The sequence below is a fragment of the Falco naumanni genome, chromosome Z (genome assembly GCF_017639655.2).
Source record: "Falco naumanni isolate bFalNau1 chromosome Z, bFalNau1.pat, whole genome shotgun sequence".
In the NCBI taxonomy this organism is placed as follows: Eukaryota; Metazoa; Chordata; class Aves; order Falconiformes; family Falconidae; genus Falco; species Falco naumanni.
In genome coordinates this window covers 57,824,930-57,839,654 of record NC_054080.1, presented here as the reverse complement: position 1 = coordinate 57,839,654, position 14,725 = coordinate 57,824,930, and the positions used below count along the sequence as shown (strand labels likewise).

Below are 14,725 nucleotides of genomic sequence, written 5' to 3'. Positions count from 1 at the left end.
TGTCAATCACTAAGCTCAAAGGCAGTAACTGACGTTCAGCTATCACCTCAACTACATCTGCTTCACTGCTCTCATCCTCTCCGCTTAATGAAGCTTTTATGACACATTCATTGCTGATTTACCTCAGTACTAACTGCTTCATCTGAGGGATTGATCAGGACTACAGTCTCCAAGACATCACTTCTGTGGTGGAGAATCTTCTGACCTGCAAGCACAGAGAGAAAAAGAAAAAAAAAAAGGAAGAAATTAAATTAGATCAGTATGGTTTAAACCCACAGTTTCCATGAGCTTGTTGCACGTCCTACCGTGCAACAGCTCTGTGGTCACCCAGCGCAGTGCACATCTGCCACAGCAACTGCTACGCTGCTCATCTCTTCAGAAGCACCCATAGCATGCGGTCCTGCGGGCCAGAAACACTGCTCTGGAAAATTCAAGGTAATGAAACAAACGGGTAACAGCACCAGGTCCTGTTCCTTCCCCTTTGCCAGAGGAGTCCGTGTAACTCCCCTTGGTCTCACAGAGCTGGTGTGAATCAGGGACTGGATTAACGATCACCAGCTGAACATCTGGGCCTGTATTTTCATGGATGTATCTACACCAGATACAGCTGAGATTACACACTTCTATAACATGCCCAGGTAGTTTTAAATTAATAGTTCCTCTTCCAAGAACTATTAGCAGCTTAGCTGCAGCAGCAGGAAAGTCAACACAGGCTGCAAACTTTCCCTGCAAGAAAAAAGTGAATACTTGTGCTGTATGCTGGTGGCTAGCAAGCATGATTAGTGAGACAAGCAAAGGAGCTCAGGGGTGTCCCTCTTGCCTACCACCACCAGCACTGTCCCACCATGTATGGCACGTCTTGTACCATGGGAGTGCTCCACGCTGGGCTGCACGCCATGCACACACTGGGTCCCTGGCAGCACCAGACAAACCAGCCAGGTCTCCGGCCCCACCAGATGAATCGAGTGAAAGCTGGGACCCACCCTGCCAAAACTCCCCTTTCAGCCTTCTGCTAATATTGATTAATGTCACAGATGACACTGTGAGAAACTCCCTGTGGGGATGGTCGGACACACGCCCACGTGCACTGCCCTGCTTCATCTTCCTCCTGCATACAAAAGCCGTGGCGAGCAACGTTGGGCAACCAGAGAGAATGGGCATACAAATACCAGCCAGATCCTGAAAGAACGTCTGGGCAAGTCTGGAGCAGCCTCGCAGACCACTGGCCTTCACGCTTAGTGAGCCAGTACCTGTATTCAATAGTGATTTTCATCTGACTGGGAGTGGATGCCAGGGAAACACAACAGGACTCTTGACGTATTTTTTTTTTGTTATGTTAATTAGCAAGTTCTTATCAAGGTCTCTTTCTGTAAGAACTTGCAGTGAGCTTAATTAGCAGCCGTACTGTCATTCAGAGATCCAGTCTGGTAATTAGTTCCAAAAAAAACACCAACCAAACCAGAAGACCAGTCCCTTCCAAGCAAACCCCTCCGTGTAATATTAATCCATTAAAATAATTAATTGCGCTTAAAAGGGTGTACGAGGGACTCAGGACAAGTCACCTATGTGCCTGCTCAGAAAAACTACCCTGTAAAAAGAAGCAAAAACCCGAGCTGGGACACGCCGAAGGGAGCCCGGCTGCGGCGGGCAGCCTGGGAGGGCGGCCAGCCTTGGGGGGTGGGCAGCCTGGGGGGAGGGTGGGCAGCCTGGGGGGGGGGATGGGCAGCCTGGGGGAGGGGGATGGGCAGCCTGGGGGAGGGGCGGGCAGCTTCCCCCTCCGCCCCCCCTGCGCCAGCGGTGCCGCCCTGCTCCTGCTCGCCCTGCCTGCCCGCCCACCGAGCTTCCAACGTGCTGTCCTCCGCTGTTGCTCGGGGGAAGCTCTGCATTTATAAGCCTGAGAGCTTACAATCAAATGACATAGTGAAGAAGGAAAAAACTTCAGTGTTCATATGTAAAATGTGAGACGGGGGTGTAGTTTACTCTCTGTGCATGACAGTGCCTAGAGACTTGTGGATACTGATCTGGTTTGTTTGAAGAAACCTAGTTTTCTTAACATACATCTTTTTTTGCTATGTTTCCTTGACAGGAGGAGACAGACTGTGTATTACGAAAAGAGAGGAGGGCAAGTCTCTCTGCAGCATCGTTCTGGTATTACGCTTTGTAATTCAATTTATTTTTATAGCTCTACTTGCCTAACAGGAGTGCATATATAAAGCTATATTCAATTCAACGCCCAGATGGCTGCGTTACTACAGACACCTTCAGAAGGTGCTCAGTGATCTGATACTTAAGTTATTCTGCAGAGTTCCTTCAAATTAAAGATTAGGCACAGTTTATTGAATCTTGTCTTTACTGTTGTTAAGTAAACAAACTGCCACCCTTTAATTGCCACAGAAATTTGTCACTTAATAGTTGGTGATACAGAGCACACACTTTGTTCAGGCCAGAATTTATAAGTATTTATAAGCCTTACAAATGATTAGGCATTAACATATTTAAACACAGGTAGAAAAGAAATGCATTTAGCCACATGCAAAGTTAGACAATGATGCATAGTGTCCACCTGAGTCAAAGCACCCACTTTGGACTTCACTGAAGCTACTCCGAGTCAAGCATCTGTGTAGCTGGGAGGGATTTGGCATGAGGAGTCACAGCTCCTATGACCAGCAGTGACAACGGTGGTTACTTACATCCTGCGCTCCCATGGGCCAGACACCACAGGTCCCAGTGGTTGCATGGTGTCATGCAGCTTTTTGAGACTGATTTCCAGAGGCAAGCATAGAGGTCTGCACCATGTACACCATGGTGCCTGTTCAGAGCTGCATGCGTGACTGCCTCATCCTTCCAACTCCTCAGCATCAACATGTGTTACTGCTTATCATACAGGGTGGGGACCCAGCACTGGCAGGGTGTGAGTCACCACGAGGGCTCCCATCCCACTGTAAAATGTGGGAAGGTTGTGTCTGCTTGCTGATCAGTAAGAAGGTCCTGTGACGCTGCTTGAAAAATAAAAAATTATGTCCTCTAAAAAACTATTTACAGTTTTGTAAGAGAAACACAGGCTTACTGGCCAGATTGATACCTTGAGATGCTCAGCTAGAGTGAAGGCAAGTCTCCCACAGGAACAGTTTTATCAAACAGAAATGAATTAACACAGTGTGGGAACAGAAAGCAGCAACAGCGTTTCACAAACTAGCAAGAGACTGCCACTTACTAAGCTGCTGATGAAGTGGGAGAACCTGAGACTCACTGAATCGGAGAAGATCTCAGGTTGCTTTAAATTAACTCTACTGGATTTTTGCAGCCCTACTCTACACATTTGACAGAACATTTCTGTGATGTGTCAGAGGAAGAAAGGAAGAAACTTCCAGGTTGCACAGAAGTGGTTGAGTGGATAGATTTTACCTGCTTATAGTTTCTGGAAAGCAAGTGGAAGTCCTATCTAAAGGCTTTAAAAAATAAATATTCATTGTGTTTGGAATAAATATATATATTTTTTTTAATTTATTGACTCATCCTTGATTTCATTAAGTAAAGCTTCAAATTAAAACCAGACACGAATAGAGTCTTGGCAGCTGTTTGATTCAGAACCAGAACAGAAAGGAGAAGTCAACAGCATGCGACATTTGCTTAAAGGGCAATTTCCACACACAGCATCCCAGTTCCTATTGCCATAGGATCCCGTTGCTCCCTTACACAGCCAAATACCAATGACATTTATAGTACGATTAATGAGATGGAGATGGTGTCAATAACATTTCCTAGAAGTGACTGAACAGATTTCCTAATTTACACAGTTCACCTCTTCAGACCAATCAAGCAGCTCGATCATAAGGCCCACTTTTAACAGTCATTACATTAAATTTGTGCAAACACAAAATGTATATGAAGGGCATGGGAAAGGAAGGAAGCCAGGAAGCCCTTCTTCAAGTGTTGTTTAACCAGGGATCACTACGATACACTTCTCACTTGGCATGCCTGTGCAGCACCACCCCCGTGAGTGTGCACGCTGTAGGCAACATGGTACTCAAAAGAGGGGTTCCCATCAGCCCTCCCCACCACCCCAGATGGACACCATTGCTCACTTGCTCCCCGTCAATGCCATTCCTGCAGAAAATAAACACAGCAGAAGCAGGCAAATCTTTTCCTGTGATGATTCTTGGCAGAAAGGGTAAAGGGAGAAAATGGTTTCCCTGAAGATGATGTTTGACACCTGAGCTGGCATTCAAACACAGCTCTTTGGCTACTTAGAACATGTGGGTTTTTTCATTGTACAGAACTTTAAATTATCATTTCACTGTCAGAAGACATGACTGCTGTGTTACGCTAGTCACTGTGCTGGGTGGCATTAGCGATGGCACAGGTTTCAAGGCTTGCTAACAAAATTTCCCACAAGCTATGACTAGACAGTGAACTCTCTGCAGCTGGAAACATTCACTGCTCTGCACTTGCCAGCCAATGCCCATGACCCCCCAGTTGCCCCTGTCTTCCGGAGGAAATGGACAGTGAGGGGAGAAAAATCCTCCAAAATGAACCATAAAATGTCCATTCCTAGATTTCATTCTTCAGCTCTAAGAAAATGTCTTTAACAGACAAATACAATCACTGAAGAAAAGGCATTTTCCCAACAGGACAACACTGTATTTGAGGAGCAGCAACATGCAACCTTTTTTCCTTGACATTTCTGGGACTAGGTGGCAGGAAAGGCTTGGTGTATTTTAGCTTTTACTCAGGACAGCACCCCGTTTATTGATATCCACACAGGGTAACATCTTAATAGCTTTAAGTCCTTGTTGCCTTTACACCCATATAAGCAAGAGCTAGTTGACTGAAAAATATTGCTAGCAAGTATTTCATATATGTGAGTATATGGGGGCGTGGAGGCCAGGTGGGGGAGGAGAGGAGGGGGTTTACACTCCTTTGCTATGCATCCAAGCACTAAAGGTCAATGCATGGGCACATCAGACACTCCTTTACATTTAAGTAATTTGGTATAAGAAAATATGCCTTTAGCAAAACCAGAAGTAATAAATAACCTGAGGAACACAACGAAGGTGTTCACCACTGAACAAGAGGTCCGACAAAGCATGGTCTTTGAGCTGCTAAGACTCTGAAAGACAGTACTGGGGCTTGTCGGTTACTATGCTGGACAGCAGTTACTCATGTTCAAGAATCATCCCAATTACATCTGTTTCAGATTTGCCATGTCTGATGAAGGTTATTGGAAGGTAATCATATCCTTTGCACATGACATATTTAAAGCAATAAATTCCTTTGGAAAAAAATGAACTTTCTGCCTAGACAACAGTAACCCATACTTTTAAAATAACTTAAAATGGCTCATTGTTTCATCTTCTTTTTCTAGTGGGGACCTTCAAATTTGTCCTCCAAAAATGATATGTTAACTTTGTGTTCAGCATGGTTGTTCTATGTTATCAACAGAGTATTCAGAGTTCTCATCATCTGACAGTTGCTATTCCTTACACTAATTGAATAAATCTGGGTTTTTTTCTTGTTTTCAGCACAGCAATCAATGGGTATAAAGAGTCAAATAATGCTGTAATTGTGGCCAGCCCCCAAACCTCCCTGCTGTCAACCTGGAGGCACTACATTGCAACCAGTATCTGATTCCAGACCAAGGAGAAAGGATCAAGATCTTCTTTTACAACAGATTATCAATTATCTGAAGAAATCTTGCATAATGGTACGGGGCACTTCATCGCTTTTACTTTGTCTGTTGAGACTGGGCCACCAGAGCACATTAAGTTTTCTGCTGACCTAAACTGCAAGCTGAGAAATAGGTAAATCTACAGCATTAAGTTGCCAAAGCAAACTCTGATGTTGTAAAAATCTGGAGTTCTGGTATCTGTAAGTAAGAAGAAAATGATTTGCAGACTTGATGGAGAAATGTCTGTGTAATGTCTAAGTATCAGATTGTGAGAGCTGACTTCAGAAAGCCCCTTCCAGGCACGCTCTGAAAGCCCTACAGGTGATGCCAGGGGATGCAGAGGCTTATCAGTCACTCTTGTAACTAGCTGACCCGATGGGGAGTGCATAACATAGGCACAACTCCATTTATGTCACAGAAGATAAATTCACCAACTCCGCTGACTTCTTAAATTTAAGCTGGGTACGAGGAATCTATAGAAACTTTTTCTAGCAAGAACTCTTACATATGTATGAATATTGGAGTACTTTACACATTTCTAGGTGAAAATGAATTCCATATACCTGCTAGGATGCTGAGTTGGTGCGACAACTGTGAACAAAAAGTCAGCTCTACTAACACTGCTGAGCCCTCTGATGATGACAAAATTTTGGAAGAGTGACAGTGATGACAAATTGTGACTGTTTTCCTTGTAATTATTTAAACCTGCCCGCTCTGACGGCAATGGATAGTTCATATTCATATCCATATCTAATGTTACATGTTTTTTAAAGCAGATTATGTGTTGTCTCCACAAAGTTAGGTTAATCTTTCTTGCATCTGATCTGCTGGAATACAAAACTGTTGTGACTCCAAAGGAAGCACAAATCTCATTTTATCCTCTCTCTCTCCCTGCATAAATGGAATTCATATGCAAGTTTCATATGGTTCAGCTGCAGCCTGGTGATAGTTAAACATTTTTCCTACTTGTACTTGACTTGCAACAATTCATTAATTACAAGTCCTGAGAAGCAATGTTGTGCAGTGTATTGTATTTTAGGATTTTTTAGCTCACATTTATTTAATGAATAAAGCTAGTTGCATATAATTTCACTTTAGTTCTTGGGTAAGTCCTTATCTGTCAGATCTCATTTGGGTTTATACTTCCAGGTAATAATAGAGCCTTGAAAGTGGAAGGCTAGATGAAGATGATGATGCAGCCTGAACAGTAACTGCAAGATTTAGCCTCCAGTTACTGTACACAAAACCAGTCCACCAATCCTTGCTCAGGACTCTTGAACAGCAGTGAGGGAAAGAAAGCCAACCTCTTTGTGCTAATATTTGTAGCTGGATTCATACTTTCTGCCTCAAACTTGAATCTCTAATACTTGCAGACTTGTAAACTGAGCTGTGCTAGGAGCTGCTGCAAGAACTACCAGAGGTTGCAGGGGACTTCACTGCTGTGTGACCCATTCCCACTGAAATCTCCTAAAGTAAATTCAAGACATTAAATCATGTTTCCACACACCCTGTTGATCAACAGGCTAATTGCATCAACTTCTCACACTAAATACTGATTTCTTACACTGTTTGCCAACTTCATGTAACATCTGATTTGCTCTCAAAATACAGCCCTTTCTCAAGTGGAACCAAACTGCTGGCCTTGTGTTCCCATCTGTTACTGTCAGGGGGAAATTATTATCCTCAAGTGTCATTCTTCACCTTCAGAAACAGTATTTTTCATATAAGTTTTGATGTTTTGCAATTTCAGGGCTCTATGAAGGACTGCTAAAGCATTAAAAATCTCTTCTGAACAAAGTAGTACTACAAAAAGTAGTCTGAAGAAAAAAGTTGAAGCAAATTGGTCTAAAGAATAATAACAATAAAAGTTTATATCTTGCATTTTTAATGCCTATTAAAATAGGCTTATCTCCCCAAAAGGGGATATGCCACAAAAAATGAACCAAATACCCCAGGGATTTCATTATCGATTTCACCAAGACTCTGGACAGGAGTGAAATTTAAGATTGCTGAAGACCTCAATAAAATCAAAGACAAGAATACACCTGCTGTTTATATACTGAAGTTGCAACAGTAGTGGAATACAATGCTCCTGATAAATGGGTTCACCCCTGACTTTGCTTAAGAAAAAATAAATCCAGCAGTCAGTCAGCAGCACCAATCTGTTCAGTATGTTCAGTTGCAAGTTATTGCTATCGAGCATAAAAATTCGCTACCGACAGGAAAAAGCTAAGCCTCTTGAAGTGTGTTACTGTCTTTAATGATTGGAATACTTCTTTGACTAGGAATCCAAACATTCCTTAACCATCCTGTGATAACGAATCATTCCCAATACCTAAGATTTCCTATTTGTGGGAGAACTACCCAACATCTTGAACCAGCTGCAAAGATAGTGGGCCCCTGACAGCAGTCTTTACTATCTCATTTGATGCCTAATTGTTGCTGTGGTCAGGCACTGACTGTCTCTGAACTCTGCCATTTCTGTTCTTTTGTTGACCTGTGTCATTGACAAGCCACATGGTGAATAAAGCTCAAATCCCAGAAGCCTTGTCCACAACTATTTGGCAGCACTGCAATTTCACTGAGAGGATGGCAAGTGAATGACAGAAATCTGAACTGGCACAGCTGGAATTATGCTTTGCAGACAGGTGAGTGCAGCTTGACGACCCTACTCCAAGAAAAGATCTGTAATTATGGAAAGAAAAAAAAAAAAAGTGTTTAGAAAGCAGAGCAGTTTAACATCTCGGCAGAAAGATGGAAGAGTGAGGGCTTTTTACCAGGGGGGCATGCAATGTCCCTAGTCATAAGAACTGCCTTGTTCAATGTCATGGCTGTAGTCAGTGTGGCTTTGAGAAGCTCATCCCATCCCAGGTGTCTGACATGGGTTTTTACCAACAATTTGTTCACCTGAAGTCACCACCTCCGTCAGGAATCACCCCTCCAACCTTGAAAGGAGAGGTTTCAGCTAGAAGACTACTGCACCCATCAACACGGACATCTTCTTATGCACCTTTTTCTTATTCTTTGTTTTGCCCTTAAAGACTTTTAAGATAAATTTTTTAGTCTTTTCCATTATTTAAGGCAATGTGCAGCACTTATTAATGCTCCATATAAACAAAACTTAGGCTCTATCCTCCAAAATATTCACAGTTCAAGTGGCTTCCTGCAATGCCTATTTTAATATTCTTTAGGAATATTTCCACATAGTGGTTTTGTAGATTAAAACTCTAGAGACACTGTGATCTCTGAACTATTTTCACAATGAATTTTATCTTTAGAACACATCTGAGAGGATTTTAACCCCATAAAGTAGAGATAAGGAAACAATTTCCAAGGTCATACAGAAACAAAAACCTGAAGCCGACCAGAATGCTGCAGCTACAAAATCCTTTTGGTTCTCCAAGGTACATCACTGTGTTGTGCATCAGAAAATACTGAACACCTAAAAAGCTATGCATAATCAACTGACTTTTCAGATGGACCCCTAAGTCACTTCTAACTACTTCCCAGAGCTGAAACTCTTTCATAAACCACTTGCCTGATTATTAAGATATCTATATTATTTAAAAAAATAATGTTATCACTGTAGACCTTGAAACTAGCTACAAATGGCAACAGAAAACACCCACTGCAATTCATGAAAAATTTATGCAGGACTATCTAGGCAAAAGCAAAACAGTTTCATCTTTTCCTCTCTCAATTTCTGTATTTTATAAACTTGAGGCAAGCAGGTAGGCAAATGTGAGCTTTTCTGTCAGCAGTTGTCTTGAGTTACACATCTTCATTACAAGTAATAATCTTAAAAAGCTGTTAACAGCAAGTTATTAAATTAATGGCATGTATAGTATGGTCAGTCCCATATATTTTTAGGCTGTAATCACTTCATTGTCTCACATTAATGTCTCCTACACTTAAATCTTAAATGTATAGATAATGGCAAGGACAGCTCTACGATACACTGCAGAACTGATCCATGGATCTGGAGCTTTAGTTTTCAGCTGCATAGCACATTGCCCCCATTCTGTGTAGAAACTGGCAGCCAGCATGCACCACGACTGGGAGACTGCAGTGATGATGCAGAGCTGACTCATCAGTCCTGAAGGTCAATGAAAGTCCTCATCTGAGCCTGCATCTTGGAGTATTACTAACCAGGGAAGAGAACGAGAACTGCAGAACATCAGACCACTTCCAGAAACAACATTCTCTGTCTACAATGAAGGAAATTTCTTCTATTAGCACTGGAAAACATTTTGAACCCAGAAACTAAAATAATCCTGAGCAGAGCAGACCACTTCCCACTATAATTTATTTGCAGTAGTCCCCACAATGTGATACTTTTACAATGTGATACTTTCACAATGTTAAACTTTTAACTTTGCTCAGTTATTCAGAAAAGGAGTCTCTCCTTCACATCCCAGCTTGGTGTTAACCGTCAAATAGCCAAACAAAATCTTATTTGGAAAAAATACTACTTCTTTCTTAATACCTCTGTGGCTCACTACCTCACACTCCACTGTTTATTGAACAGCACATGTATCATAATTCACAGGACTGGTCAGAGGCTTAAGTGTTCTTTTGTTATATGAACTGCCCAGTATATTCACATTGCAAACAAAACTATTTACTAGGCTGTTAAACATGCTAAGCAAATGTGTGTATCAAAGGAAAAGTACTTGGGACTTTTTCCATGGGCTGCTTTTTATGGAAAACAAACATCAGATTACACAAAATATGATTGTGCCGATCTGCATTAAATAACACAGTGTCTAACTCAAAGCCAAGTGCACGCCACAGGAAAATCGCTACAGAGCCAATGAGGAATAGTAGAGGTTCTCTGATTATAAATGTCTGCTGTTGAAAATAAGATAGGGAACATCAGCACTGTGTTTCTCCTTCATAGATTTTAAGCCAGTAGCCAAGATCCTTCCTGTATTTGAAAAACTCAAAAAAACTCTGTAAATGTACTTTACTTCCTTTCAGATGTTGCTGTTGCTATAACCTCCTTTTTACATCCTTCTGTGTTACCTTCCTGTGCTGCAGTGCCTGGCTGTACCATTTTGCCCTCACCATCCTTACTGGTCGGGAAGGGAAGTTTGCTCAGTTTTTTCCTTTTCTCTGCAGTACACCGTGCAGACGCTTTCTTTTACTTCACTGTAACTCCCACCTTGATACGGAAAATGGAGCGCAGCAGCATCAGGGAAAAGCTGATGACAATGCAAAATGTGCAGCAAAGGGATAAACACTGAAATGAATATTTCAGAAAAAAATAATTTCAGAAGTCTGCCATTCCTCTTTGTAGACATCTCTACGTGAATACAGTTTTAGTCTTTTACTCCCTCTCTTCAGGGAGAAGTCCCTGAATTTTGATCATTTCAGAAGGTCTCTGTTAATGTTTCCAAATTGCCACAGCCTACTTACTAGTGGGTTTTCATCACTGTGGCAGCTGAAGTCAAACCCAAAGCTCCAGTCAAAATCCTCTGAGTGATATTTCTGGTCTTGGGGTCATTACTGCATATGCAACTTAGTTTTAAGTTCATCTGCCATATCTGTCAGACAAGTCAATACAACCTATAGGGATTTCACACATGGGGAATCCATTCTTTCCCTCAAGCACATTTTCTTTGACATGTGTTTATTAAAGTTTCTCAGCTTAAATATAATTTCTGTCCTTCCTCTTAGTTCAAATCAAAGAAGGATTTCATTGCCTTGGCAGCCCATGAATAATGAATGACAGATCTGTTTGCAAGCGTTAAGGGCTGTTGCAGGGAGCCTTGCACTCCAGATTAGACACTTAACTTTGTTAACAGTAGCAGTATAGAAAATTATTTACAGTTGAGTCTTGCTACAGTCTGGCAATCGTAAGTTTTCTTGGGAAGAAACCCACAGTTTATAACCTGCCCTTGATACTTGTACTGCAATGTTTATTATGTACAAGAAAAATCTGAGGTTGTTTGCCAAAGTACCTGCTTAGACATAATTCACCTAGTGATGCTCTTTGAAGAACTGTGAAGTTCTTCTTTCACAATTAACATCACAGCTTTATTGCTGTTTCCTGAATGAATCACACAATCATAATAACTGTATTACAGTGGAAAAGTTATATTTTTTAATACTTGGGTTTACTTCTGTGTACTTTAGAAACTTGTCCTTCTGTTAAATTATTTTAAATGACAAATAAAAAAAGTTACTATCAACTAATCTACCAGCTGTGGAATATCCTCAAGCCTTTGCAACTACCAACAAGATGCTCTGTTTGTGAGACCTTAATGAGAACCAGGTTTAAGCTTTTTCCCGGGCAACCATTTGGCTTCCCAGCTCCACAGGACTATTTGCCCAAAGCTTTTATTTTGCTTTATGTATAGTCAGTGAAAAAAGCCATGATGATAAGCAGTGTTGCTGATCAACTTCTGGATGTGAATTCACTGCTTTATTCTAGCAGCAACGGCTTTCCTGGTCTGAAAAAGCAGGGCAACTGTTCTATCCAAAGGCAGAGGTCTTGCTCTGCCAAGAGAGAGAGAGTCACTTGAAAGCCTCAAAACAGTTCCATCCTCCAGTTCTCTACTGGATGGGTCCAATTCTCCACCGTGATGGTTTTATACAAATAGCAAACGTAATATGAAATTTATTGCCTCTGTGTACCATACAGGCAAGTGCTATTAACTAATCTCAGGTATACAGGCAAGTACTATTAACTAATTCCAGGTTTTACAAAGAAGAAAATGAGAAGGCACGCCTGCCAACTAGTATTTCAGCACAAAGGGAACGTTCTTCTAGCTTTCATTTCTGGAATTAAAACAAGCCATAAGGTAGTCCCTTCAGTGTTTGGTCTTAACTTTTCTGATGGTGTGCTTAAGTACAACCAATTGGACTACATTCTAAGAATGAAAAAATCAATGCTATCCTGTAATTAGAACATCAAAAACAGGGAGGGAGGAAAAAACCAACAAGTATCTTCAGGAAACAGAAAACCATATTCCACATATTATCTTGAAAAGTCAAGGTCTTCTAACACCTAAACTCTAAAATTTAACAAAGCTATTACCCTAACCAGTGGTGGAAACAGAAATATCAAAAAGCAATGTATGAACAACAAATAGTGATAGTTCATATCCACCGATAGATACAAGTGAAAAATACCCACTAAAAGAAGGCAAAGGTCTTAGAAATCGGAAATCAGTGACCCAGCAAGTGTGAAACCAAAAGTTGGCCCTCTAAAGGACGAAGTGGGCAGGCTCCAGAGGCCAGTCAAGAGTCTAGCTGGGATTATTGTTTTTTTCCTTACTGGTCCTGTACACGGTCCCTGCAGCAACTTCTATACGGAAAAATAAGTGAGGAACAGATCTAGTTCTGAAAACACCTGTTTTAATCTTCAAGTCTTTGAGTTACCATTTCTGATACCCTTTTGTACTCCCAGTCTTCTTCATAGGAAGAAGCAGGTGCCCCTAGAAATAGTTCAGGTGCCCTCTAAGCTGAGGCACAGAGGACTTCTGTTCCTGACCATAATGGGAGGATCCTTTCTGCTTACACAGCTACAGCAAGCTTTTACAGGAGGGCACAGAGTCTGCACCTAGCGAAACAGCTTCCTCCTGCATACGCGAGAACTGCCGCGGAGAACTGTGCCATCTCTAGATAAACATCCACCAGACTCCCAGGAGGTCTACTGCAACATCTGTACTGCAACATCAGTACTGCAACATCAGTAGTGTGCAAACATCACAGCTAGTTACTTTAAAATGAAAGAAAGCAAAAGCTTCCTCTGTCATAGAAAGGAAAGCGATTAAGTAAGACTTCTGTATCAGGTTCTGTATCTTGCATCTAAGTCTTCTTACCTTTTCCTAAATCTCCATGGTTGTTTTGGAACCTCTAATCAGGCTTTAGGCCTCAACAATACAAGTCTCTGAAAATACTTAACGTCACCCAGTGGGAAGTCATACAATTTTGGCCTGGTCCTTTGTGAGATAGTTGGAAACCTTTAGCATACCACAATTACTTAAACTTTTAGGTCTATTTCTCCCTTTAGGTGCATACTTAATCACTATTAATGCCGATATGAGTTGTGTGCATACAACAAGGAAAGATTAAACTCTTCATTGTTTAAGAGGTGGTGATCAGCCCTCTGCTGCTTTAGGGAAAAACCTTAAGGATACTGCAAGTACTACGGGGAGTTGATCTCATTACACGCTACTAATAGCATTTATGGCAGTGTTTGCTTCTTCAGTTAACCATAGGTGACCACCTGGTGCCCTGTAACTAGAAAGCTGTTTCCACAACACATGCACAGACCAGTCTCTTCTTAGGAGATTAATCTGTAAGCTGTTACAAATCTATTCTCCTGACACTTTCTCCCCCACTGAGAACAACATGTGTTTTTATTTTCAGTTTGATTATTTGTAACTAAACAATAGAGCATTTTTCATTAATTTTTAACTACACAAATCCTTAAATATTTTTTTTTTTAAGATTCACAGATTCAGATACAAAGGTGTTTAGTTAGGAATTAATATACTGTGATGCTTTTCAGTGCAAACTTCACACAGGCTTGTCTTCTTGAGCTAGCATACGATCGACCACCTAGTACTTGCCAAAACTAAAATCTCTGCAGGGCTGTTTTTAAGTACTCCACGAGACAGCAATCAGAGAAAATAAAGACATCTGTAAAAGAGAAATTAGTACACTGAAAACCCTATGAGATGTCTCTTTTAATGGTCAGCAGTCTTGAATATAGAAGCTATCCATACTATTCTTAAATATACAGAGGTATTTTTATCTGGATTGACTTAGTGCATACCAATTAAATCAGCAGAGTCATGCTGACTTAAAACAGCCAGTGACCTAACCCACAAATCAGTTTTACTGCAGATTTGAACAGAAAGGCCACCAATCACTAAGCAACTGTTTGCAGGCACACTAAGCAACTGTTTGCAGGCACCAACCGAATAATTAAAGCTGGTTTCATCATGCTGTTAAAAAAAAAAAATTACCACTGGCAACCCCTGTTTCTGTATCTGAAATCTAGAAATTTACAAAAATCAAACTAAAAAAAAAGACTCATTCACA

General features: G+C 41.2%; 1 protein-coding gene across 2 annotated transcripts in view; it reads right to left on the bottom strand.

Moving 5' to 3' along the window:
• MAP1B (microtubule associated protein 1B) overlaps nt 1–14,725 on the bottom strand; it is a 70,952-nt gene that overhangs the window by 18,728 nt on the left and 37,499 nt on the right. The window contains exons 1-2 of one of the 2 annotated variants that reach the window (XM_040580300.1): nt 2,691–2,840; nt 123–205 (exon numbers count right to left, since the gene is read on the bottom strand). In XM_040580300.1, coding sequence (XP_040436234.1) covers nt 123–205; nt 2,691–2,745 — 138 coding nt within the window. In that variant the 5' untranslated portion in view covers nt 2,746–2,840. Of the gene's footprint in view, nt 1–122; nt 206–2,690; nt 2,841–14,725 lie in introns of those variants that run through there. The other variant, XM_040580299.1, reaches the window with a different exon arrangement.